This window comes from Crinia signifera, chromosome 19 (assembly GCF_055691185.1).
Source record: "Crinia signifera chromosome 19, ASM5569118v1, whole genome shotgun sequence".
NCBI lineage: Eukaryota > Metazoa > Chordata > Amphibia > Anura > Myobatrachidae > Crinia > Crinia signifera.
Window position 1 is genome coordinate 115,529,900 of NC_139226.1, and position 27,261 is coordinate 115,557,160.

General features: G+C 47.1%; 1 protein-coding gene across 1 annotated transcript; it reads left to right on the plus strand.

Moving 5' to 3' along the window:
* The first annotated feature begins 1,362 nt into the window (after positions 1-1,362).
* LOC146041612 (interleukin-18-like) lies at positions 1,363-26,745 on the plus strand. The gene is made up of 5 exons (XM_083161552.1): positions 1,363-1,504; positions 15,935-15,985; positions 22,123-22,263; positions 24,687-24,820; positions 26,500-26,745. Exons 1-5 carry the CDS (start codon positions 1,363-1,365, stop codon positions 26,716-26,718), a joined length of 687 nt encoding a protein of 228 aa, XP_083017678.1. The 3' UTR covers positions 26,719-26,745.
* Positions 26,746-27,261: the final 516 nt, after the last annotated feature.

Sequence of the window (27,261 nt, forward strand, 5' to 3'; positions counted from 1 at the left end):
GGATGTTACAATTACAAAATGATAAAAAACATGAAATAAAGCAAAGAACTGTACTATAATGAGGTCCAATAGACAGGATAGTACAGTTCTTTGCTTTATTTCATGTTTATTATCATTGTGTAATTGTAACATCCTTAACATGTTCTGTATTATTTATTCTGCAGTTTGTATATATGTTACTATGGTGATGGGCGCACTGGGTGTGACGTCATCTCGTGCTGCTGCCGCAGACACGCTGCCGCGCTGCACGCACAGGCGCCGAGGGGAAGGGGAGCACTTAAATGGTGAGTAGATTTTAATACTTTTGTAACTGCCCTGACGAAAATGCGACCAGCATTGAAACGTTGGTGAACAAGGCATCTGTTTTGTGTCTTTCTTTATCCGAGTGCCGCCACCCCACACATGTCTAGATTGGGAGCCTATTCGTATGGAGTCCTAAGCCTGGAGGAAGGCACCGGAGCTTTATACACCACGCTATCACTGAGTGCCTTATAACTACAGACTCTTTATATATATATATATAGAAAGACAGCGTAGAGGTGGCACTCGATCAGCAAAAACAACACTCACAGACCCCCTAGGTCAGGTCAACATTTCAAAGCTTTATTCCGCGCTTCTTCCTCAGGACCAACAATAGAGAACACCACAGTGCAAATGACATTAAATACATACATACCAGTACGCCCTCCGTCGCCCGGCATCCAGCACGCCTGCCATCGAGTGACATCATCAAGCCCGGCCAGGTCAATCACGCCCGCACCGGCAGGCGTCATGACGTTGCCCTTACTCCGGATCATACGCACTTCACCTCCAGGCGTAACGGCGTCCTATGGTTGTCGCAGCAACCAAAGCTGCATCTGTAACAACACACAGAAACATCAATAATACATTAAACACAGAAAAAGTGCATTATTAAAAACATGTAAACTAGTCTCTAAATCTTTTTCTCAATAAACAGCATTTTATATATATATATATATATATATATATATATATATATATATATATATATATATGGCATAAATACCAAGTATACTGAACCATAGAAAACATCGATGGAGGACACCATCACAACAGAAATGCTTGGGTATCAAGTATGAGAGTATCATAATGTATCAATATAGATTGCACCAGTAGATACATAGATATCAAATAAAACAGTGGAGACCAGCAGATTCATTTAACCCCTTCGGCGCCAGTGTCCCCAATCTGTGGATCCACTGGGCCTCACACCGAAGGAGCTTCAATGACCTGTTCCCCCCTCTAATATTGGCTGGCACATGATCGATAATAATGTATCTCAACATCAGCATGGTGTGTCTGGCCGTCACGAAGTGCCGCGCCACAGGCTGATCACTCGGGATGCCTGGAGGTGAAGTGCGTATGATCCGGAGTAAGGGCAACGTCATGACGCCTGCCGGCGCGGACGTGATTGACCTGGCCGGGCTTGGTGACGTCACTCCAAGGCGGGCGTGCTGGATGCCGGGCGACGGAGGGCGTACTGGTATGTATGTATTTAATGTCATTTGCACTGTGGTGTTCTCTATTGTTGGTCCTGAGGAAGAAGCACGGAATAAAGCTTCGAAACGTTGACCTGACCTAGGGGGTCTGTGAGTGTTGTTTTCGCTGATCGAGTGCCACCTCTACGCTGTCTTTATTTTTACCTGCAAAGTGCGGGTTGTGGTGTGCACCGGACATTTACCGGGTGTGAGGAGGGCTACTCAAGACTGGACTTTATTACTGCAGTGATTGCCGTGTTGTCAGCTCACTGACAGAGGAGTATCAGCACCCATTTAGCTGTGTACATTACCAGCACAGGACATTCAATAATGTTCTCATTAAAATATTTCACTAATTCACATTCTAAATTCCTAAAGGTTCAAGGGACTTTATAATTAAATCTCTTTGGAAAACATTTCTATAAAGAAGGAATCGTTCTACCGATCTCAGGAATTCAAGATCACAAGGTAAAATGACACCAATCTTTTAAGGATAATTTAATACTTTATTTCACAGATAAATAAAATAAAATTACCACAAAAGGATTAAAAATAAAAATAAATTCACCATTCTATATTTCTTTCATCCCACTCTTTTTGTTAATCATCACTATTTCACCATCTCGTCTTCACCGTCTTGTTCTATCTCTTTTTCTTGTCCTCTCTGAGAGTTCCCCTATTTTAAATATCTCCTATATGAAAATAAGAGAAGGTCTTCTATGTATTATGTATTGAAACAATGTTTTATATACTTGTAGACCATTATTATCCCCTGATGAAGTGTCTATGAGACGAAACGCATTGGGATTCTACAAGTGTTTTATACCTTGACAATCCTATGAAGATAAATAAACAATTATTAGAAATACATCTCCTGTTTACTTCACTGGATTGGGATCTTGCAAGAGTGCAGTGTGGACTTTATTTTGGGCGTCAAGCCACTATTGGGTAGAAATATATATATTATATACACTAGGTGATTCATAGCGCCCTACGGGCGCTCTTCACATTGCCGTAAGGAGCTCCGTCCCCTTAACCTGTGAACAGCTTTATTGTGTGAAATATGGTTTGTGCGGGAGGGGCGGGTGTGGAGTTTTCACAGGTGGATGTAGGTGTGCTGTGGGTGGTGGAATGGCGGGTGCTGTGGTGTGGTGTGTGGGTGTGGTGTGGGTAGGTGAGGGTCGAGTGCAAGGGTGCCGTAGGTGGGGGAGGTTGATTGGGGGTGCTGTGGGTGGTGGTGGAGTTGAAGGTTCGGAGGTGCCCCGTGTGGGTGGTGTGGGTTGGTGGGGTGCACCAGTTGAATGAGGGGCAGTTGTGTGGGTGCTGTGGGTGCGTGACCGATGGTGGTGTGGGGGGGGGATATGGGTGCTTGGGTACTGCGGGTGGGTGATGGGTGGTTGCAGTGTTGGAGCAGCTGGGTGCAGGGGTACTGCAGGTTAAGGAGGTCCAGGTGCAGGGTGCCGTGGGTGGGTGCATTAGTACTGCGGGTGGGGGAGTGGCAGGTGCCGGGTTGTTGCAGGTGGAGGATGGTCTCTGGTGGTGCTGTGGGTGTCGGTGGGAGCGGGTGTGCTGCAGGTGGTGGAGTAGCAATTGCAGGGATGCTGTGGCTGGGGGAGGGGTGGGTGCGGGGTCCTGTGGGTGGGATGGGTGTGGCGGTGTTGCGGGTGGGTGAGGGGTGATTGTGGGGGTACTGCAGGTGGGTGAGGGTCAGGTGTGGGTGATCCGCATGTGAACATACTGCGTGTGCAGTAGGCAGGCCCGTTGACAGGGGAAGCTATCCCAGGCCCCAATGATAGGAGGGGCCCCGCAAGGACCCCGCTCAGCCCAGCGACACAACTCTCCCACTCAGCGCCGCATGCATCAATTCGGCTGCTCAGCTCCCCGGCTGCCTAACTCAGCCATATGCCCAACTGCTCAGCGCCGCACTCAGCGACATCTAGCTGCTCAGCTCTCTAACCGCCCTGAGCAATAGCGCAGCAGTCATGTGATACGTGCAATGCTGCTTCCAACAGGGTGCTACGGAAGCCCTGGAGGTCCACATCGGCCTGTGATACAGCCCTGATGCTGCGCATGAAATAATATATTAGCAATGACGCATTTCCCCGCCACAGTAGGGACTCTGCAGCTTCCTCAGTTAGTGAGCTCACTATCTAAGGAAGGCGCCGAGTCACTATGGAGGCAGGGAGAAGCGTCATTACTAACATATTTTTTCATTGAGCAAACCTTTCATCTCTGGAGTACAGGAGGACACCCCCCCCCCCCTTTTTACCTGCAAAAAGCCTTAAGATTCAAAAGATTTCGACCATTCTCAGCTTCAACCTGGAGCCCGGGTTTCCGGGGACTCTTCTCCCGTAGAGGAGACTTCAAGGTAGACAAGTATGGTACACACAGAAAGATTTATCTGTCCAATCTGTCTGGTGGGAACAGAAATCTGGAAATACTATACATGGGAGAAAATGTCAATCGATCTATTGCTCCCAAACACTGGAAAATGGATAAAAATTATTGTTTGGTTTAATTTGATAAATGAAACGACTTTAACCAATTTTGTCTGAATTACTATTGTTTGCTTTCCAGCATTTCGAGCGAAAGGTTGAGTCTTACATGCTCCCATACATTGCCAGATTTTTGTTCCTACCAGATAGATTGGACAGACAAATCTGAACGTGTGTGCCCAGCATTAAGTTAGGCACACACTGGTCGATATACCTGTAGATCAATCGATCCGCAGCTATATTTACAGACGGATCGAGCTGCATGTTCTCCATACACTCTGTCGGGACTGACATCACCTATGGCCTGAGCTGTCAATCACCAGTGACTCCTGACGTGGAAGTACGGGTGGTTGGAAGATCACCTGTACACACACAGCACGATGTGCCGATATATCTTTAGATATATCGGGCATCGGCTGTGTTGCACAGCCAACGCAATATATCTAAAAACAATGCCGTTCACAGATATATCGCTTGTACACACTGGCCGATGGTGCATCAATATATCAGCCAGTCAGTCAAATAGATGATATATCGGCCAGTGTGTTACCCAGCTTTGTTTTGCATTTTCCTATTCTGGATTTGAAGGGGAACTACACTACACGCAAAAGCAGTGTTCAAGATTTGATTTACAGCACATGTGACAAGTATAGCCTACCTACCTATATATATACACACACAGTAATATTACTTCATGGAACAGGAAGATATTTTCCTTTACAATAACTTGTACAGGAAGCAAAACTGCTTATTACAGTAAATCAGGGTCGCCCTCTCCGGGAGTCAGTTCTTTTGAGGCAGGGGACTTGGGCAGCTGACAGGGTAGGAAAGGGGCGGGGCGGGGGTGGTTCTAGCAAGGTATGATGTGTTTGGGGCATGCCCAGCGTGAATGCGTCCTTGTAGCCCCCGGTATTCCAGGCATTGCACAGCAGGGGGTGGGGCTACATCGACACGCTATGTGTGGGACCATTCCGGGAGGGTGGGCAACCATGCAGTAAATAAATTACCAATGTTGCCACAATCCTTGTTTGCCATTTCCTGTTGCCATGTACGGAATGGGATCATTCGTCAGACTGCATTTAGGTCTACAAGCATTAGGTCTACACCATTAGGTCGACTTGCATTTAGGTCGACCTGACTGAAGGTCGACATGGGTTAGGTCAACAGGGTCATTAGGTCGACAGGGTCATTAGGTCGACAGTTAAAAAAGTCGACATGTTTTTTTTTCTTCAAGTGTCAACACAGTCAACATAGCACCACGTCCCCTCACATGGCTCGCTGCACTCGGCACACTGTTTTATTCTCCCACCACGCCCTAGTGGATGGTAGGGCATGAAATACTGCCTGTCGGCACATGTCGACTCATAAAACAGTCAAATGACCCCATGTTGACCTTTTGCCTGTCGACTTTCCCCATGTCGACCTAATGACCCTGTCGTGCTTATAAAAGTCGACCTAATGACCCTGTTGACCTAATGACCCTGTCATTTTCCGGTGGAAGGGCAGCTTGTTTGACTGCAGATATCGCCATTATCTGGATATAGATTTCTTAGCCTTCAATAGTATAAAAACCTAGAGTCCCAACTTTCAGGAGGTGCTGGGACTTGGGGATCAGAGATCAGGAGCCAGAGCAATCCATTGACAAAAATATAATACTGTACACCAGACGTTTGTAGCTGGAGCAGGGACCGGCTGCTCGAAGGCTGATACCTCTGGTTCTCGGCATGATAGAGACAAGCGGCTAGTGTCACCAGAAAGGGGAGAGTCACAGCTTTTGGAATATACTCTCAGAGAAACTCTAAGGGGGGTATTCAATGTCAGGGGCACCAGTGGCGGAACTTGTGAGTGCTGGGCCCAGGTGCAAAAGTATAATTTAGGCCCCGCACCAGTGGGTGACAGGGGTATAAGCTGCTTGTCTGGGCAGCAATGGGCCCCTTTGTCCTCAGAGGCCCTGATGCAATGCACCTGTTGCACCAATGGTAGTTCCGCCTCTGAGGGGCACGGCTGTCGAGCTAGCACGACAGCCGTGACCCTGTCCCGTTCTCGGTCAGCTCGCCTGGAGCTCGGCAGTCGGGGTTCAATGTCCCGGCCGCCGAGCGGCGAGAAGGGGGCGTGGCCACGAGTTGATGATGGAAATAGACGAGCTCCGGCCGGGAGCTCGCCTATTTCTGGCTTTTCTCGGCAGAACTAGCCCGACAGCTTGTGATGTCGGGCTCGTTCTGCGGAGAAACCCTGTTCAGTACTGTCGGGAAGACAGCATTGAATAGGGCCCCACAGCCATCTCCCCCGTCGGGAGATGGCTGCGGGAGGTTCACAAAGATTGAATACCCCCCTAAGTCAGAGACAACCTGATAAATATGACTGGGAAGTGCAATTAACAGGTCGGATGCGGACTGCTGCTTTGAAGTTGGATATCTCCAGTTCCCCAGGGCCGATTTTCAAAATTCTGGTATCCCTGGAAAAAGGGGATGCTGAGCTATCGGGCCCATACGAAAAGACGGCCCTGCTATGACATGATGCAATGTTGGCACATGACCATGTTGAACATGATGAAATACTGTGGTAAATGACTTGAGTAATCGGATGGTAGTTCCTGAATGTGGCCAACTTGTCATTCTCAGAAACCTTTATATTCACCCACTGACAGTAACAGGATTACTCGAAAATAACCAGCTGCAGAGATGGGTGCATTAGGTAAGTGTACTGTCTGCTAGGGATATGGTTACTAGGTAGACATACATTGGGTCAACCACTAAAGGATTACACGACTTAGATGGACACATGAAATACTAAACGAGGGAAGGGGACAGGAAGAGGTCAGTCGCACAGGATAGATATAATAATAATGTTGTTAATAGGACCCTCAGTACAGTAAGGTAGATATATTCCAATAATAATGTCAGGAGGGTGTGCTACCCCTGGACACGGCGGAGAATTCAAACAAGAAACAGAGAAGAATGTCTTCTATGGGCAGTATTCAATGAGAAAAATTCTCTGTGTTTTATGGAGAATTTGTGCTTTGTTCGCCTTGGACGGAGCATTTTGCTCTCCAAAAGCGAGCAACCCTATTCAATGTGAAATGTTCTCCGTCTTTCTAAGTGATTTTCTCCGTCTCTCTCCGTGTAGAAATTCTCCATCTTTTGATGGAGATCTGGAATGTGAACTTTTAAACTAAAAGGGTTTTTTTTTTAATTTTGGTATAAAAAAATCAGGGTTTTTTTCCTGTGAAGGGGCATGTTATTTTTATTCATGTGCTTATAGCACATGAATATATATTTAATTTAAAAAAAAAAATTTCATTTTTTTTTTTTACACAGTGCAGCCAGCAGGGGGCCGGAGCGCTGGAGCCGCTCATTAGATATTCATATATTCACTGCACCCGATCGTTAATATGCACGATCGGGTGCAGTGAATACTGGGTCCCCCGCTGGCTATAGGGGGGGGGGGGGCAGCCTGTGCTGCCTGGGTCCAGGGGAGCCCACCTCCCCTCCACATTCCTCTGGAGCAGCCAGGGAGACTTTAATCTCTCTGGCTGCTTCCGTCCCCCGGCTCCCTGAAAGCTCCCTGCAGCGGACACTCGTCCGCTGCAGGGGTTAAGACTCGCTGCGAGTGGCGGCGAGTCTTAAATACATTGAATAGTAAGAGCAGGAGGCTCCGGAACAGGGAGAATCTCCGCTAAAACATGGAGTGTTTGGAGAGCGAAATAAAACGTTCTCCATGCACGGAGAACTTTGTCATTGAATACTGCCCTATGTGGTGCACCTCAAAAATAGAACTACAAACATAAAATTTAACCTTTATTGGATTTTACTAAAAGACAAAGAGGCGAAATATTGACAAACAGTAAAACATATAACACAGACGGTGTATTTAAAAGAGGATAAAAAATGTATCCTCATGTGTGGCCCAATTCCCTTGGGATCCCCTATCACGTTTTTTTGTGATTCCTAGTAAAGGAAGTGTTGACAGGCAGTTGACAATGCGGCGTGTATAATGCTAATGCTTTACTTTAATGCCTGTCAGGAAGTTGACATATGTACATTTGGCTAGTATAGCCTGCTGCCTGAGGCTCTAAATTGAGCCATATAGCTGTGTGGTGCCCTTAATCCAATATAGTGAGTTCCCCACAGGGTGAGCGGCTATGCAGATCTGCCACTATCTGCGTCGCTGACTCTGCCTGGGGAAGGGATGGCTGGAATAGTGTGGCTGGTAAATGAGTGGTTAATCAAGGGTTAAATACACCTGTTTGTATGGCAATGTATATTTGCCAGCGCATCCACAGTCAGATTTCACTGAGGGCTTGATGCCTATACAGCAGGTGGCAACTCGTGAGAACTGCCACTTCTCCTCTAGTGTCACACTGCTGTTAGGAGGCAGGAATAATAGGTAGCGGCTTAGTTGTGTCCTGATGAAGCTCTGTTTGCGAAGTGTACACTGACCGAATGTCAGTGTGTGACTCCCTCTTCCCTTCCCCAATGATTATTGTATGTTGATTATCTACTAGTGCTAAAGTTGAACTGAGCGAACGCCAGTCTCCACTGGGCTTGCTCTCACGCTCTGAAGCCGCACGGTGTGTGACGTCTACACTGTAGCGGGTAACACTCCTTAGCAGACGGGGGATGGACGGCGTTGTATCAGACACGCCGCCGCCCGCCTAACTCTGCCCGGCTTGGCTGTCACTGACTGCGTGTGTAATTTCAGAGCAGACGATAAGACGGATGGCGTGGTATAAGACTCGCCGCCGCCCGATTGACTCTGTAGAGCCTAGCCGCTAGTCTCAATAGCGTGTGGTACTCCCAGGCAGACGGAGGGATAGACGGCACTGAATTATACATGCCGCAGTCCGCCTAGCCTCACACTAGACACTAGAGGAGAAGTGGTAGTTCTCACGAGTTGCCACCTGCTGTATAGGCATCAAGCCCTCAGTGAAATCTGACTGTGGATGCGCTGGCAAATATACATTGCCATACAAACAGGTGTATTTAATCCTTGATTATCCACTCATTTACCAGCCAAGCTATTCCAGCCATCCCTTCCCCAGGCAGAGTCAGCGACGCAGATAGTGGCAGATCTGCATAGCCGCTCACCCTGTGGGGAACTCACTATATTGGATTAAGGGCACCATACAGCTATATGGCTCAATTTAGAGCCTCAGGCAGCAGGCTATACTAGCCAAATGTACATATATCAACTTCCTGACAGGCATTAAAGTGAAGCATTAGCATTATACACGCCGCATTGTCAACTGCCTGTCAACACTACCTTTAATAAAATCCAATAAAGGTTAAATTTTATGCTTATAGTTCTACTTTTGAGGTGCACCACATAGAAGACATTCTTCTCTGTTTCTTGTTTGGACACATGAAATAGGTCGACAGGGTTGGAAGGTTGACACAAGCATTAGGTGGACAATGAGAAGGTCGACATGAGTTTTTAACTAGGGAGTGGAGGGAGAATATAATTGGAAAAAATTGAGAAAAAACTGCGCTAGACAGAATCAGGGCCAGATTCTCTAAGCTTCAAAAGTGATAAAATGGAGAGTGATAAACAGCCAGCCAATCAGCTCCTACCTGCCATGTCACAGACTGAGTTTGAAAAATGTCAGACAGGAGCTGATTGGCTGGCTTTTTATCACTCTCCATTGTATCACTTTTGAAGCTTAGAGTATCTGGCCCTATGACATTAATTTTATTAATTTATTTAAATAGTATTCACTGGCCAGTGAGAGCATATAAAAAAAAAATCAATAGTAAAACAATAATTAGACGGTGCAATTTACACTAGACACAGACAACATTTAACATAAAGTCCTATATAGTATTTTTGGTATAAATGTATTAGGGTATGAGCGCTAATTAAAGAAATAGATAAAAGAGAGGAAAGATTGCGAAAAGCACCTGTGGAAATAAAGGGGTTAATATAATGTATACAGCCCTTTACAGGCTAATGTAGCGAAGTCCGTAGGGCTGCACTTTCCCTACCTCTAACACAGACTGCCGGGGTGAACCGAAGGAGAAGATTGTCCAGAGCCGCTTGCAGAAATAAGCCGCTTGTCTTCTGCGCTGTCCGGGACTGTATGGTGACGTCACCCGGCATACAGCGATCGTTTCTCCGGCTTCTGTGCTTGATGGATTGGGGTAGTGGAGCGTGCAGGAGAGCGTGCCCACGGAGAACAGCCTCATTCAACGCGTTTCATGCTATGCAGCACTTTTTCAAGAATATCCATAGGCTGTGCACAGCCTATGGATATTCTTGAAAAAGTGCTGCATAGCATGAAACGCGTTGAATGAGGCTGTTCTCCGTGGGCACGCTCTCCTGCACGCTCCACTACCCCAATCCATCAAGCACAGAAGCCGGAGAAACGATCGCTGTATGCCGGGTGACGTCACCATACAGTCCCGGACAGCGCAGAAGACAAGCGGCTTATTTCTGCAAGCGGCTCTGGACAATCTTCTCCTTCGGTTCACCCCGGCAGTCTGTGTTAGAGGTAGGGAAAGTGCAGCCCTACGGACTTCGCTACATTAGCCTGTAAAGGGCTGTATACATTATATTAACCCCTTTATTTCCACAGGTGCTTTTCGCAATCTTTCCTCTCTTTTATCTATTTCTTTAATTAGCGCTCATACCCTAATACATTGTTTCCATTTTTAATGAGCTGCTTCCTTACACATTTCTAGCGCAGTGTTCACTCCTTTATTGTATTTTTGGTATAGGTGGATTGATAACACCGTAGGGTCTGTCACGTTAGTAGTCCTTCTTGTTAATAGCTTTTAGTATTATTTATTAGGATTAGAAAGTCATTGTTAGTACAGTCCTTTTGGATCTAACTTCATAGATGTTACTTAGTGTCTGGCCCGACTTTTTGTAAATGATACTGTACCTGCACTTGTAAGGTGACGCGTCCTCTCCCAGCTGCTGGTGCTGATCCACTATTTTAGAAGACCGGATGGTGCAGTACTTGTAGTATTGTGGTTAACGCGTTTCTCCGCCTGCGGTTATTTTCGGCGGCTTCCTCAGAACCAACATCTATGAAGTTAGACCGAAAAGGACTGTACTAACAATGACTTTCTAATCCTAATAATAATACTAAAAGCTATTAAGAAGGAGGACTACTAACGTGACAGACCCTACGGTGTTATCAGTCCACCTATACCAAAAATACTATATAGGACTTTATGTTAAATGTTGTCTGTCTGTGTCTAGTGCAAGCTGCACTGTCTAATTATATTTTTACTATTGAAAAAAATAATTTATATGCTCTCACTGGCCAGTGAATACTATTTGAATAAATTAATATAATTAATGTTTAATTCTGTCTAGCGCAGTTTTTTTTTCTCTTTTTCCTGTTTTTACGTAATACAAAGGGTTAAACAGCCCTTTATAAACTGCAGCTGGAACCTTATTTTAACTGAACCGAGCACCTCACTTTAGTTAGAGTGGAGATTATAATAGTGTGCGAAGCGCAGTGAGGTACAGTGCCAGAAGTATGGCGAGCACAGCACGGGGACGTGGTACACTGATATGGTGTCCATGTTGACTTAAGTCGGCATTCAGGACAAAATATGTGGACCTTATGACCAGGGCTGCCACTAGGGTGGCTGGCAGCTCCTCTCTCCTCTCCATAGGATGCAGCATGCAGCAAGTCTCCTGACGCTGCGCTACTCTTCGGTTGTCATTACATCACGCCGCGCCGGTTGGGGCTTCCTTTGCCGAGTCCCGGCTTGTCACTGGAGAAGGATGTGACTGCACAGTGAGTGCGCAGTCACAATGTGCCGCCGCCGGGCTCGTAGTGAACTCAGAGCCGGGCGGCAGGCGGGCACAAGCAGCCGGACAGTAAAGGGGCGGGTGGGGATGAGTGACTGTGACCGTGTGCTGCTGGGGAAAGTTGCCCGGGCCCTACCCTCTGTGGGGCCTGGGACTTAAGTACCCCCAGACCCCCCCTGTCGGCGGCCCTGCTTATGACACATACCGATCTGCTATGCAATATTGCTGTGACAGCTATTCTTTCACATTCAGGGTGGCTGCTCCTTACTCCAAGAGAGGAGCATGGGCTGAAAGCAGTACAGTACAGTACAGTACCTTACACTACACATTGAGATGGGATCTGTTACTGTAGATCAGGGTTCCTCAAACTATTTTGCTCTGATACCCCATCAGACAATAATAATTATTACAGGACCCCAGCAAGTTACCAGAAGGTTACCAAACACCTCTGGTCAGCAGATGGCACATGCATGGCAGCATTGTGGTGGCAAAAAAAATGATGCGAGAAGTCTAAAGTAACAGCCAATTCAATGTGATTTTTCAGACTGATTGGATCACTGATTGAGAAATTCATCAGCCTGATGGTCAACAAAATGGAGTCGCGACCCCATGCTGAGATGGTCGCGACCCACTTTGGGGTCAGGGCCCACAGTTTGAGAACCGATGCTGTAGATCATGGTTATTATCAGGTTTTGTTTGCTGGCAACTTATTACAGTAGATCAGTGGTGTCAAAATCATGGCCCTCCAACTGTTGTGGAACTACACCTCCCAGCATGCCCTGCCACAGTTTTAGCAATGCATTATATAAAATCTATGGCAGGGCATTCTGGGAAGTGTAGTTCCACAACAGCTGGAGGGCCATGAGTTTGACACCACTGCAGTAGATGCATTGTTCTGGCAATAGAATACAAGGACAATCTAAGGAACGCATAATAAGTGTAATATTTTATAACAGACAAAGAAAAAGGTAGCGCTTGGACCAATGAGGATTACAATAAAAAAGTAAACATTTATTGGTACACATACATCATATAACACATTAAAAATTGAAATGTTAAAAACAAATTTGAAAACAAAGTTCACTGCCCGTGAGCCACTAATGTCAATGGGTTTTCCAGGACGGGAGAAACCCAAAAAATGGGGATCCGCTCCTATTTATGCCGCCAGATGAAAGAGCAGGGGACCAATTGGTATAAGCGGGGAGAATTGTACTTCCCTTATCCAGAATATAATTGAGATAAGGTATAGTTACCAGTGCAGTCCTTATGATACGTAGCTTTGGGAGATCTTTAATCCTTTTGTGGATAGCATGTATGCTGTGTCTTCCCTTGGTGCTGGAACGTAAAGGAGGACCAAATGTAGCACTGTAAAGAGGTAGTCCGGTCCACTGGTAGGGGCGGCTGGTTGGATCCCAACAGATAAGGTGCAAATGCGTGAAGTGGCAGTTGGGGGCAGGAGAATAGAGCAGCTCCTGACGCGTTTCGCTGTCACACAGGGACAGCTTTTTCAAAGGTATAAAGCTGCTGGACACTTGGGGGTTTATATACCCATAGTTTAATTGGAAAGGCAGTGCACCTCTTTGGCACAGGAAGGATTATAACAAACAGTGAAACCAGAACATGAAAGCCATAGTACAGTGTGGCCAGCGCCGGCTCTACCTTTAGGCAAGCATTTATTAAGCTGCTGCCTAGGGCGCTGGAATCTGAGGGGGCGCCACAGAGTTTGCTTATCACAAAAGTACAGATGTCTTCAAGGAAGGCATCTTTGTTGTACTTAATCCTGGTGGCGGGTGAGGGGGTGCCGGACGGGGTCCCGACAGTCGGGATTTTTCCGACAGGCATTCACCCGACGTCGGGATCCCGACTCTCAAAACACCGACAGCTGGGTTCCCGACGGCCACCTGCTATTTTCCTTCCACGACCCCCATAGAGGGAGAATAGAATAGGTGGCAAGCGTAGCTAACCACCATATGGAATATAAGTATCGGAGCGCTCTCTGTGTTTAATAATTAGGAATAAAATGTACGAGTGGACACCTGTAAAAAAATTTGTAGGTTAAAAGGTTGGATATTCCAATGTTTACACTCTTTTAGTGAAAAGGTGGAGTTGCCCGTGTCCCTGTCTAACCCTATCTAGAGCCGGTGGTGCAGCACGGCGGCTGCGGTGTTAGCCGCGGCTTTGATTACCTTCTCCCATATGGCAGCGGGGGAGCAGCTGTCGGGTCCCGTTCTTCGCCGGCATCCCGGCACGGCTTCCGAGTTTTTCTTGCTGCTGGGTACTTGGATGTGGTGAGGCAGGTGGGCTGTGAATCTGCTCCAACGCGTTTCATGCCGCAAGGGGACTTTTTCAAGGATCCTTGTGCCCTTGCGGCATGAAACGCGTTGGAGCAGATTCACAGCCCACCTGCCTCACCACATCCAAGTACCCAGCAGCAAGAAGAACTCGGAAGCCGTGCCGGGATGCCGGCGAAGAACGGTGAGATCGGGCTGAATCGGGTTCCAGTACCGGCAGTTAAACGCATGACAATAGCACCTAAGTGGCACCTCACACCCTTTGGACCTAATAACACTATTCGACCCCATAGAGTTAGTGGGAAAAATAATAATAATAATAGTAAGTGCTAAGTGTTAATAGAATGTAAAGGTGTGCCACATTAGAGCCACCCAGCCCAACCAATCCAGGGGCACCGCACCCCACACCACCGTTACCCTAAATTGGGTCTGCGATTAACCAGCAAAGAGCCACATGATAATTGTTTTGTTACTTAAATATATCTAAACTAAGAGCTACCTACCTTGGAGCAACCCCATAATCCAGGCATATCAGGACCTACATTTGATTTGGTGCCGCCCATTTGAGGCCACGGTACTTATGTAGTAACTGGGCTGCCGATTTTGAAATCGGGTCCATCGCATCGCATCGCACCCGACCAAATCGCATGCGATGCGATGCGATGCCATGCGATGGACCCGATTTTTCCATAGGATTCAATGTTAAAATGGACTGAGTCCATTTTAACATGGAATTTAATGGGAAAAAGGGGTCCTTTTCATACCCCTACTATCCAAGTGGGCATGGAGTTGGATATAAACCTGTGGCGAGCGTAGCGAGCCATTGAGCCCGAAGCGTGGCGAGCGTAGCGAGCCCCGCGAGGGGACACAGAATACCGTCCCCTCGCGGGGCTCGCTTCGCTCGCCACGCTTCGGGCTCGGTGGCTCGCTACGCTCGCCACAGGTTTATATCCAACTCCATGCCCACTTGGATAGTAGGGGTATGAAAAGGACCCCTTTTTCCCATTGAATTTCATGTTAAAATGGACTCAGTCCATTTTAACATTGAATCCTATGGAAAAATCGGGGCATCGCATCGTATGCGATGCGATGCGATATCGCATCGCATCGCATCGCATCTGATTGTATGCCTTAACTTAAGGCATACAATCAAAAAATCGGCAGCCCAGATACTACATAAGTACCGAGGCCACTTTAAGAACCTTTTCCAGGGCCACTTTTAGTTCCCAATCTGCCCCACACATGACTGGTAATGGTATAATACACTGGGTGAGATTCACCAATAACCCCCGGTGCACATCGCCGGCATTCGCATAGTTAATAATCGCATATGCAGAAACATATGCGATTATTAACGCAAAAGCGATGCCCGGCGATGTGCACCAGGTCCCCCCTCCCTGCCGGAACCCTTACACAGCTGTAAGGGCTCCGGTTCCTCCTCCCTGCACTCAGAAGTGGTGCAGGCAGGAGGAAATCACTGGTCAGGGCAGCACAGCAGGAGGCTGCCTGGACACAAGTGAGGGGGGTGCGGCGCAGATCGGCGGGGGGGGCGCGCAGAGAGGCGGGGGACACGAAGGGAAGCCCATAGGCTTCCATGGGGTTACGCCAAATAGGAACTCCCCGCAGCGAAGGCCCAGCAATGGGGCTTTGCTGCATATGAAAATGCGGTAAAAACCCCGAAAACTGGGTTTTTACCGCATTTTCAGCATGCTGAATCTCGCCCAATGTATGGTGTTTAAAAGGACGTTCTTTTTTTTTTTTTGCGAGATGATCATCTTAATTGTATTATCATGTTCTCCCATGAACTAAGATGCTCACGTGTCTTTATATTCTACATAGCATGTTTATTCATTTTGCATAAAATTTTCTTGTTTTTTAATTACAGAAATAGACTTTGACATATGTGGTGTAGAGGATGAAGTACTTTATTTTAGCAGTAAGTATGAGCTTAAATTGTTTAAAAACAACCTTTATTTTTTGGGGGGTTTTTCATACCCAAAGATACATCTGTGGGGCAGATGTTTCTGCTTCTACCTCTCATTTTATGGAATGTACTGTACCCATACTTACCTACCCTCCCGGAATGGCTGGGAGGGTCCTGAGATTCAGCATCAGCACTCCCTTCCTCTGCCAGTCAAATACCGGCAATCGTGGCTCTTTGGGGAGGGGGCGGGGCTAAAATGATGCACATTTCATCATTTAGTACCACCCACTCCCTGAAGAGCCTCAAATCACGGCATTTACACGAATTAATGGGGCAGGGCTTAATGGCGCCTTGCTTCTCTGTGTAGATGATTGTAACTGTCAGATAATACACTTCCCCTAAATGGCCATGACTTGGTTACCACTCCCAGGTAACTCCCCTGAACGGTCTCTCCAATGTGACAATACAGTTTATAATTATGATAAATGTTACACTGCGATTCTACATTTCCTCACTTTTGCCACCACAAAATTAAGTTTTCTCTTTTAACTTGGATTTAAACCAAAGTTATCATTTCACTTGTCAATCTGCTTAAACCCTGTCACTTTAAACAGATCACATTGTCAACTGTATGCTAATTTTCTGCTTTCCCACTGCATTGCCGGGTCACATCTGGGATTTTGTACACAAGTACAGCCCAGCTGAGACCCTTTTCAGACCGACGGTTCGAGCCAGCTTCTTGCCAGGTTGGTGACATCACCACCAATTAGCAGGGCAGCCGAGAGGAATGCCAGGCCCCGGTAAAATTTTAGGGGTGTGGCTTAAGTGTGGGAGGTGTGGGCACCTCCCGCCCTTAGGCCACTCCCCCCAAAATGTTTAGAGGAGGGTGAAAGAAAACTCTAAAAACTGTAATCTCAGCAGCAGAACACACCTACAGCATGTGCTGTGCTGACAGCAGGCTCAGCATGACCTTTCACGCTGTCAGTGAGACACTCATGCTAAGCCTGCAGTCAGCACAGAACACGCTGTAGAAGTGTCTGCTGCTGTTGCTACCTCGGAGGGACGGAGGGGGAAGGTAGGGGTCAGACCAGGGCCCCTGCGGGGCCCCTCCAGCAAGCCTGGGCCCGGGTAATTAGTACCCCGCCCCCTCTCGGCTACCCTGCCAATTAGGCCCCGAACCGACACAAGAAGTGCAGAATCTTGCTATGCTGTAAATGGGTCCTGAGTTGCATTTATTTGACTAATACATACCCAATCACACTGCACTGTGAGCTGGGTTAACCAAAGTTCAATCCTACTTGTTACCCAGGTTGAAATGATGGGTTGCTGGGCCCGGGTTACTTCATCTGGGTGTTTGCACACTGCACAATGAACTTGATTCTGGTTCACTCCCAAAAGAAAATTCTCTCTGTAATGGACACAACCATGTGCACTGCAGGTGGGGCAGATGTAACATGTGCAGAGAGTTACATTTTGGTAGGGTTTGTACTTCAAACTGATATCTATATTGCAGTGTAAAAATAAAGCAGCCAGTATTTACCCAGCACAGAAATAAAATATCTCCCAAATGTAACTCTCTTTGCACATGTTACATCTGCCCCACCTGCAGTGCACATGATTTTTTCCATTAAAGAGAGAATTTGCTTTTGCAAGTGAACCAGAATCAGGCCTAATAGCCTGGGTTGATGTGCAATATACAGTATTTCAAAAAACAAACCTACTTTAATCCTTCACTATGTCAGACACAGGTGACATTTGAACAGTACAAGGTAAGGACGACAAAAAATAGGTGTGTGACGTTCTCATACTATTGTAGTGCTTAGGCAACTTTATATAGTATAGTGTAGGGCAAAAAGGCGTGTGAATTTGTGGGATGTCTGAGATCACAATCCCGCCACATTTTTGATGCTGTGGGGCTGTGGCCAGCTCTATTTGAGATGCTGATCATGCCCCCTGTACCTCTACACCCCCCCATGAATAGACATTGTGCGCATGTGCACAACATCTATTCAGCACTGCTCTGAAACCACGGGGGGTCTCCCAACTGTCTCTCCCCCACCGCGGGACACTGCCGACACCGGGAGGGACCATCCCAAACAAAACAGGATGGTCATGTGAAAATCAGGACAGTTGGGAGGTATGTTTACCACAGGGTTGCCTACCTGACCCTCTCCATCAGGGAGAAAATGCTCTGTTCCTGGACTTCACTGGTAACGTATGATTGCCATCACCTTTGGTGAAACACCTTTCTTATCAATTACCTAGCTCCCCACAGGTGATGGCATCATACATTACCAGGGAAGTCCAGGGACAGAGCATTTTCTCCATGAAGGAGAGGGTCAGGTAGGCAATTATGTTCTACCATAAATCAGGGCTCCAGGCAGCACCTCAACTAGGGTGACCAACTCGTCCCTTTAATCCGGGACACATATTAATTACACAGGTTCTGTGGCAGTTTAAAACCAGGTGAAAGCCAGCCACAGAACCTGTGTAATTAATATGTGTCCCGGATTAAAGGGATGAGTTGGTCACCCTAACCTCAACAAATGTTATGAAATCACATGGGATGTTGCTACGGGCAACCAATTAGAATCTACTTCTTATTTATTTAGCACATTCTAGAAGATATTAGATTGGTTGCCCGTAGCGACATCCCATCTTCAATAGAACTCCCGTCTTATTAAATAAACCCCTTATGTTTTTACTAGATCAGTGGTTCTCAAACTCGGCCCTCAGAATCCCACACAGTTCACATTTCCCAGGTGGGTGTGGGTTGTTTGGTCTACAACAACTAGGTCGACAAGCATTGGGTCAAAACCACTAGGTCGACAGGCAGCAAGGTCGACATGTGTCTAGGTCAACAGGACATTAGGTGGACACAAGCATTAGGTCGACATGGGCACAGTTTGAAGTGCACCGCTTTGCCTCGCTACGCTCGGCACACTATTTTATTCTCCCACCACGCCCTAGTGAATGGTAGGGCATGAAAGACCGCCTGTCAGCACATGTCGGCTCAAAAAAAACCATGTCGACCTTTTGACTGTCAACCTTGCCCATGTTGACCTAATGCTTGTGTCGACCTAATGACCTGCCGACCTAGACCCATGTCAAGAGAAAATATCCTTGACCGCATAAGTGCGCTAAGAAAATAACGTTACTTCCCTCCGGCCTAGGATGTCTCCCTAGACGAGCCTCTTTTATGAGATATGTAAAACAAAGGGAAGAGAAGAGCTTCGCCCTCATGTAACTCTGATATGTACACGTGTCAGGAGATATAACAAATAAAAATTAACTTGATATCCCCCAAGGTGTATAAAAATGATCGGGGGTTCCCCCTTTCAACATACTCACAATAGAGAATGTCAGGGCTATTTTTCAGTAGGAACTGTGGCCCTTATTCTTGTTCACTCTTTCTGACAAAATATTTCTTAGATGGACAAAACCATGTGCACTGCAGGTGAGGCAGGTGTTACTTGTGCAGAGATAATTAGATTTGGGTGGGGTTTTACACCTGCCTCACCTGCAGTGCACATGGTTTTGTCCATCCAAGAAATATTTTGTCAGAAAGAGTGAACTAGAATAAGGGCCTCAGTTCCTGCTGGAGCCTGCTGAAAAATAGCCCTGGATAATGTGGATACGGCGTATCAACAACAGTATGGATAGATCATATACCGTATTTTCCGGCGTATAAGACGACTTTTTAGCCCATAAAAATTTGCCTTCTAGTGGGGGGTCGTCTTATACGCCGGGTGCACGGCGTGATGTCGCCTTATATGCCGGGTGCGGCATATATTCATTAAAGGGTACCTCTCCTCGCCCCCCCCCCTTCTTATGCATACGGTACCGTACCTTAATAATAAAAGATAGCAGTACGGTATTTGTCTGCAGCGATTTCTTCAGCCTAACGGCCTGTCAGATTGCTCATTTGATGTCGGCGGCAGGCTCGGGTGTTTTCGTCGGGGCTGGTGTGCCTGAGCGCTCCCGAGTCCCCCCCAGCCCCGACGAAAATACCCGAGCCTGCCGCCGACATCAAATGAGCAATCTGACAGGCCGTTAGGCTGAAGAAATCGCTGCAGACAAATACCGTACTGCTATCTTTTATTATTAAGGTACGGTACCGTATGCATAAGAAGGGGGGGGGGGGGCGAGGAGAGGTACCCTTTAATGAATACCGGTATATGCTGGTATTTATGCCTGGGGGGAGGACAGCGGCATCACTGCAGGGAAGCTGCAGATGAGGTGGAATTAAAACTTTATGTGGTGGGTTTTGCTGGGGCAGGACAAACCTGCTCTGATAGGTTTGTCCTGCCCCAGCAAAACCCACCACTCAAGGGACCAGACAGCTGCTAGTGACAGGGAGGTGTGCGGAAGAGGGGCTAGTCTTATATGGCGAGTATATAACAAACTCTACATTTTGAGTGGAAATGTTGGGGGGTCGTCTTATACGCCGGCAAATACGGTAGTTATAGTGGCTTGGTGTCTCCCACAGTAATCAATAAAAACAGGGATTCCTCCTTTCAGGGTACTCACCCTTATCAACTTGAATGCGGCGTATCAGAAAGTTCTTAAATTCTATATCCAGTATAATAAATGTAGATAGAGAGATAAAATCGATCCTTTATTATAAAATAAGTACAATGATTAAAAAGTGAGCTAGGTTACTCATCTTATGGGATCTGAAGTTCCAGAGGTACAGATTGTAAATGTGCAAAAACGGGGCCCCGTTTTTTTATCCCTCTGGTTCTCCCCCATACTCCCTAGATGAGGTCTGCTGCTCCTACAGGTCACCACCAACGCGTTTCAATCTTATGGAAGATCTTTTTCAAGCTCGTCTAGGGAGACATCCTAGGCAGGAGGGAACTAACGTTATTTTCAATCAGCTCCTAACTGTCATATCACAGGCTGGGTTTCAAAAATAACAGTAAAGAGCTTATTGGCCGTTTGTTTATCACTCTCCATTATATCACTATTTGAAGCTTAATACATCTGACCCAAAGAGGCAGGGCCCGCGCTACCCACTCAGCAGCTCCTGCAAAGCAGGGAGGCGCCATGCTGAAAAGGCGCTGTCTCCCTCCATGCTCTGCTAAAGCTGCCTCAGCCCTCACTGTCACTGCCCCCTGCACGCCGCCTGCAGCGCCTGTCTGACAGCGGGCGGGAGTATGGAGAGGCTGAGCAGCTCCCTGCACCACGCACACATTGTCCTCCTCCTGCGACCTGCCCCCTCTTCCTCACGGACACTTGCGCTGAGGCATGTAGCGCTGTCTGTGAATGCCTGGATGACATGATCCGCTCCCTACCCATTATTCCCTGCACCTGTCAGCTGTCAATCAAATGACGAACAGGCAGCAGCGCCGCCTTCTCTTCCTTCCCTCTTCTCAGTGTGCTGTGCCAGTGCCGTTGCCAGCCCTCAACACTCTGCCCCCTCTATCTCCTCCCCTCTTCTTCCATCTCCTCCTTCTCTCCCCTCCTTTTCCCCTCAGTCACGAGTGCTGCACACACTTTTTGTGCTGCTTCCGGATCGCATCGCACACACATTGCATGCATGCCGTGCAATGCGATCTAGCCCATAACATATGCGATTCTCACAGCGTGTATGGACACCTTTAGTGCCTGCAACATTTTGCAGACACAGCACTGAGATGGTGTATGCATACATGTACATGCACCTGAGATCCTCCATAGGATCGCATGTTGCATACACTCCCACAATCGGGCTGCAGCTTGTTGCAATGGCAATGTGAAAGGGCGCAAAATGTATGGTTTGCAGGAGGGCACCCTAGCACCGGCCCTGCTGTGAGGAGACCTGCAAAACATGCTCTGCGTGGGGTGTTGTGGACCGAGTTTAAGAACCTGTGTCCTAGATCCATTTGTGAGTTTATACTACTGGCAAAATCACAGCAAACATGAAGTTTGAATTTGTTTCTATTTAAACAAACACAGCATGGTCATTTGGGGATAACTAGTATGCAATTAAATATATTAACAACAACTGAACAGATTGATAATGCTAATATTATAATTCAGTAAAACTAATTGTACTGTATGCATTTGGAATTTTTCACATGCAGAATAAATATGCACTGAAATAATCATAACTTCTTAGATGCTATGTAAAAGTATGTAAGTGTTGTACTCTGTTGGTTTTATAGGTGGTTACGAGGCAGATGCATGGAAAATAGAAAGTTCCAGCATCCAGGGAATGATTCAGAACTATTTTAAAGAATTCTTGGAAGCTCACCCTGAGTGTTCTAGTGGTTCTGCCGCAATGTTCAATAATCCATCAGACCCAGGTAGTAAAATTTGGGTGGGGTGTGTTAAAACTGAAATCTAAATTGCAGTGTGAAAATAATGCGGCCAGTATTTACCCTGCACAGAAACAAAATAACTCACACAAATCTAACTCTCTATACATGTTACATCTGCCCCACCTGCAGTGCACATGATTTTGCCCATAGGCGTGCGCAGCACATTTTGTTAGGGGGTGCACGTTCAAAGGGGTGTGTCTAACACTGCCAATCAGGCTTGTCTACCATCATCTATTGGCACTCGCTACAATATAAAACCATCTCTCAGCCACACCATATTGGTATGGTATTCCTAGTGGGAGGTATTCATAAGGGTGTGCACAGCATTAAGGGGTGCCTGTGCACCCCTAACAGTCAATGTGCGCACACCTATGGTTTTCCCCATTTTCCAAACAAATTTGTACTGCGATCAGATCTGAATAAAGGCCATAGTATTGTGTGCTCCTTCCACACAATTCAACTTTGGATTCATCTGTCCACAGAATATTTTGCCAGTAGTGCTGTGGAACATCCAGGTGCTCTTTTGCAAACTTCAAACATGCAGCAATGTTTTTTTGTGGACAGCAGTGGCTTCCTCTGTGGTGTCCTGCCATGAACTCCATTCTGCGCTGTGCTCTTGCAGTCATTTTTACAGGACAGCCACTCCCAAGGAGAGTAGCAACAGTTTTGAACAATTTGTCTTACCATGGACTAATGAACATCAAGGCTTTTAGAGATACTTTTGTAACCCTTTCCAGCTTTCTGCAGGTCAACAAGCTCTTAGGTCATAGGTCTTCTGAGAGCTCTTTTGTGCGAGGCATGGTTGACATCAGGCAATACTTCTTGAGAATAGCAACTCAAAACTGGTGTGTGTGGTTTTTATAGGGCAGGGCAGCTTTAAGCAACACCTCCATTCTAGTCTCATTGATTGGATTCTAGGTTGTCTGACTCCTGACTCCAATTAGCTCTTGTAGAAGTAATTAGCATAGTGGTTCACATACTTTGTCCACCCTGCACTGTGAATGTTTACATGGTGTGTTCAATAAAAACATGAGAACATATAATTTTTTTTTGTGGTATTAGTTTAAGCAGACTGTCTATGGTTGTGACTTAGATGAAGATCAGAACACATTTCATGACCAATTTACAGTATGCAGAAATCCAGGTAATTCCAGAGGGATGAGAGCACACACATTCAGATAAGCAAGACCAGACATAGATATTTATCAAGCCCCCTGACAATACACCCCCCCCCTCTCCCTATTGCGGCAAGGTCAGCTGCAATTACCAGGAGGGGACCATAGGTTCCAGGTGAGGAACTTATGGAAAAAATGGATCCCTAAAAGATCACCTTAGAACTCTTACAGGTCCCCCCAGAGTAACACTGCGCTGACCCTCCTTTAGAGACAGAGATCCAGTGAAATAACTGGATCCAAACTGACATTGATATTATAACATAATAAGCACCATTGCATTTTAATCAGCATATTTCCTCATTTATTTCTAACCACACCATACACATGAGACCAACCCCTCCCTGTAAAGTGCACTATTCATATTGCTTTATCATTTCCTCTAAAGGTGAGGACCACCCTTAAAACAGCAGCGCACTACCCCAAACCCTCCCACCCCTCTTCCCCCCCCCCCCCCGCAACCCAACCTCTCTTTTCCCCCCTCGAACCCAACCCCCCACACCACCTCCCCCAATTCCTCCCTCCTTCACCTAATTCATATCAATCCCTCCCTCACCCCCCTCCTTCACCCCCCTCCCCCAGGTGCATACCTCCTTGAAAACATATAATACACTTGTTGGATTACTTCTGCGTCTGAGTGCCATCTTTCCCTTTGGAACTGTATGTAATCTTATAGAATTGCACCAGACCATACTAAATTATTGAAGTGAGTGCGGGCAGATTATGGGAATATATATGTAGTTTAATACAGGGGCGTTACTATAGCACCGCAGCCCCCGCCACCGCGGGGGGGCGCTGTGCATGTGGGGGCGCCGGGGGCTGCGGTGCTGCTATAGTTAAACCCCCCCGCCTCAATCCCCTGCAGACTTACCTATCGCGCTGGTCCCGGAGGCTCCGTTCTTCTGCTGAGGACCACCACAAAATGGCCGCCCCCATATAACACACAGTTCTCTGAAACTGTCTGCTGTATGGGGGCGGCCAATTTCTGGTGGTCCTCAGCAGAAGAACGGAGCCGCCGGGACCAGCGCGATAGGTAAGGCTGTGGGGGATTGAGGGGGGGTTTGCATGGGCGGCGGGGTAGGGGTGCTCGGCGGGGCGGCGGGATAGGGGTTCTCGGCGGGGCGGCGACGGGGGGGGAGCCCCCCCCTAACGGCGGGGGGGGCGCCCAAAACGTAGCTACGCCACTGGTTTAATAGTCTAAATAGAAAAATATATATATATACTTTATGCTTCCAGATCGACAAACTTTTGGGCTACAACAATATAGAACCAACATTATATGTGATGGAGTCTCTTTGGCGTTCACCATCAAGGTTCACGATGAGCAGTACTACCTGTGTTGCTCGGAAAATATGGAGCTGTTCTTTAAGGTGAGGCTATACTCAGATTTTCATCTGTATTCAGATTTTTCCACATCTATGCGGCCACATCTCCTCTAAAGTCGGATGCAGATCCCATCGAGCTCCCCTGGCAGCACCCCAGGAGAGCTCACTGACGATTTGGCACTTGATTTGCCATTTTTACATGCACTAAATAAATTGCATATGGTTTATTGCATATAAGAGAGAATAAAAAAAAAACATTCAAAAGAATGGACGGCTGCTGATTGGCTGAGAGAACTTTCTCAGCCAATCAGTGGCTGGCCATTCTTTTGTATCGTTTGTCCAGCCCACCAGCCACTGTCTGCCGAATGTGGCCCGTAGGAGATGCAGAATAGGGGGAGAGCCTCTGATGCCCGGAAGTTTCCTGCTCTGCAGATAGTTGTGTGCCACCGGTGGCAAACACCTAGTATTTGACCGTATGTTGCACCAATGGCATGCACCTAGTATCAGAGCAATACAATACACCGCAGGTGCTAAAAAGCACTCACGATATGCCGCTGATGACTGCATGTATGAGTTAGCCTCTGCGACCTCCAGCTCTGGTCCAATGCGTACGGAATTGTTGCGATTTCACCAAACTCGGTTGAAATCGGGCCTGAATCGCATAGTGTATGGGGACCTTAACTAGTTCCAGACTAGCCATCTGGCACGTCTGGCAAATGCCCAAAGAGCCAGTATCCTGATAGGCAAGCCTGGCCAATCATAAACCTGGTTGAGCAGCTTTGCCACATGAAGCTCTGCATGGCTGGTATGCAGAGAGATGCGCATCCTACAAGGACATAGCACTGTGATGCTGCTTTCACATCACAAATGCTCAGTTGTACCCGGGATTAGGACACAGGTCTCCTGGGAGCCACCCGGCATATGCGCTAACTGGGGCTCACAGCGACCTGGCTTATTGCCAGGTTGCTGATGTCATCTGGGGGTAGGGCGAAGTGGCGGCGCATTAGGCAGGGGCAGGGGAGGAGGCAGCACTAAGGTGACGCTGCTACCTCCTCCATAGAAGTGAATGGGACCTGGGTCGCTCGACCCGGGTTACCCATTCACACTACACAAGAAAAGAAAGTATTAATCGGGTGCACTGGATGTCCTCATTTATTAATTATAAAATATAACTTTTATTATTTATGGTGGAACTTGCTTTAAGTAGAGGGGTAGCACCTACAAATCTTTAAACAGAGGGCACTAACCCCTGATATTCTAAATGATTGGAGAAGGGATAGTCCAAAAAAAAGCGTAACTAAAACTGGTGCGGGAATCCTCCATGTATGCTAATACCCGTTCACACTGCCCAGCAACCCAGGTCCAACCCATGTAGAACTCTTCTTTTTACCTGGATTGGATTGCCGGGTTGCTGGTCCTGTCATTTTTCAAAAGGCTCTTTTACACCACACAGTGACCCAGGTCGACCAGGCAATATTATTTTTAAAAGTGTCCATAATGGACCATAAGCCTCTCAGAATGAATGAAATAGGCAAAGTCGGAGTGTGACTCAGAATCAGACCCATAATGTATAAAGCAACCGAGGCATAGTGAGTAGATTGCAAACAGATGCAGAGTTGTTCCATACTTTGACATGATAATATATATATATATATATATATATATATATATATATATATATATATATATATATATATACCGTATGATAACTTCTCACCTTACAGAAAGGAAATTGTCCGAAAGCCATTAAAGAAAACAAAAGTGAAATCATCTTTTTTCAAAAACAATTCACTGAAGGAGACAACGCTTTTAAATTTGAAGCATCTGTAAAAAAGAATTACTTCCTGGCGTTCAGTGAGGATAACGGGAAGCGGAAACTGATCCTCAAGAAAAAATACGATGACGATGCGGTGGATGAAACGATGAAATTTACTATAAACTGAAAGTGCTGAGATTTAGTTGATGGGAAATGCTGGTGGCTTTATGGCATATTGGGGCCACATTCAGACCTGCACGCATATGTCTGAATGTGGCCCCATCCCCGATGGTGGGGGACTGCGTATGCACATAGGCGCTAATTCATCTGGGCTCATGTTGTCTGATTAACAGCAGGGCCGAAACTAGGGTTTCAGGCACCTGGGGCAAGGCAGTCATTTGGTCGACCCCCAAATGACTGCCTTGCTCCTGGCGCCATAGGCTGAGCGGCCCCCCGCTCCCAAATACCTATGTGCAGCCAGCGGGGTTCAGGGACGGGCAGCGAGGATCCGGGTGTAGCGCCGGATTTCACTCATAGCGCTATTTGCCTGGTGGTGGGAAGTGCTGCTGATTTTGAAAAGACTTGGCAGACGCTGACAGCGTCCGTCAAAATCTGCTTCCTGCCTGCCGCCCAGCAAATAGCGTAGCTTGTTTCCAGCTGCCACTACACCCATCCCCGGACCCTTGCTGCACGTCCCCGGACCCCCGCTGCCCAGAACTGATAGCCCCCC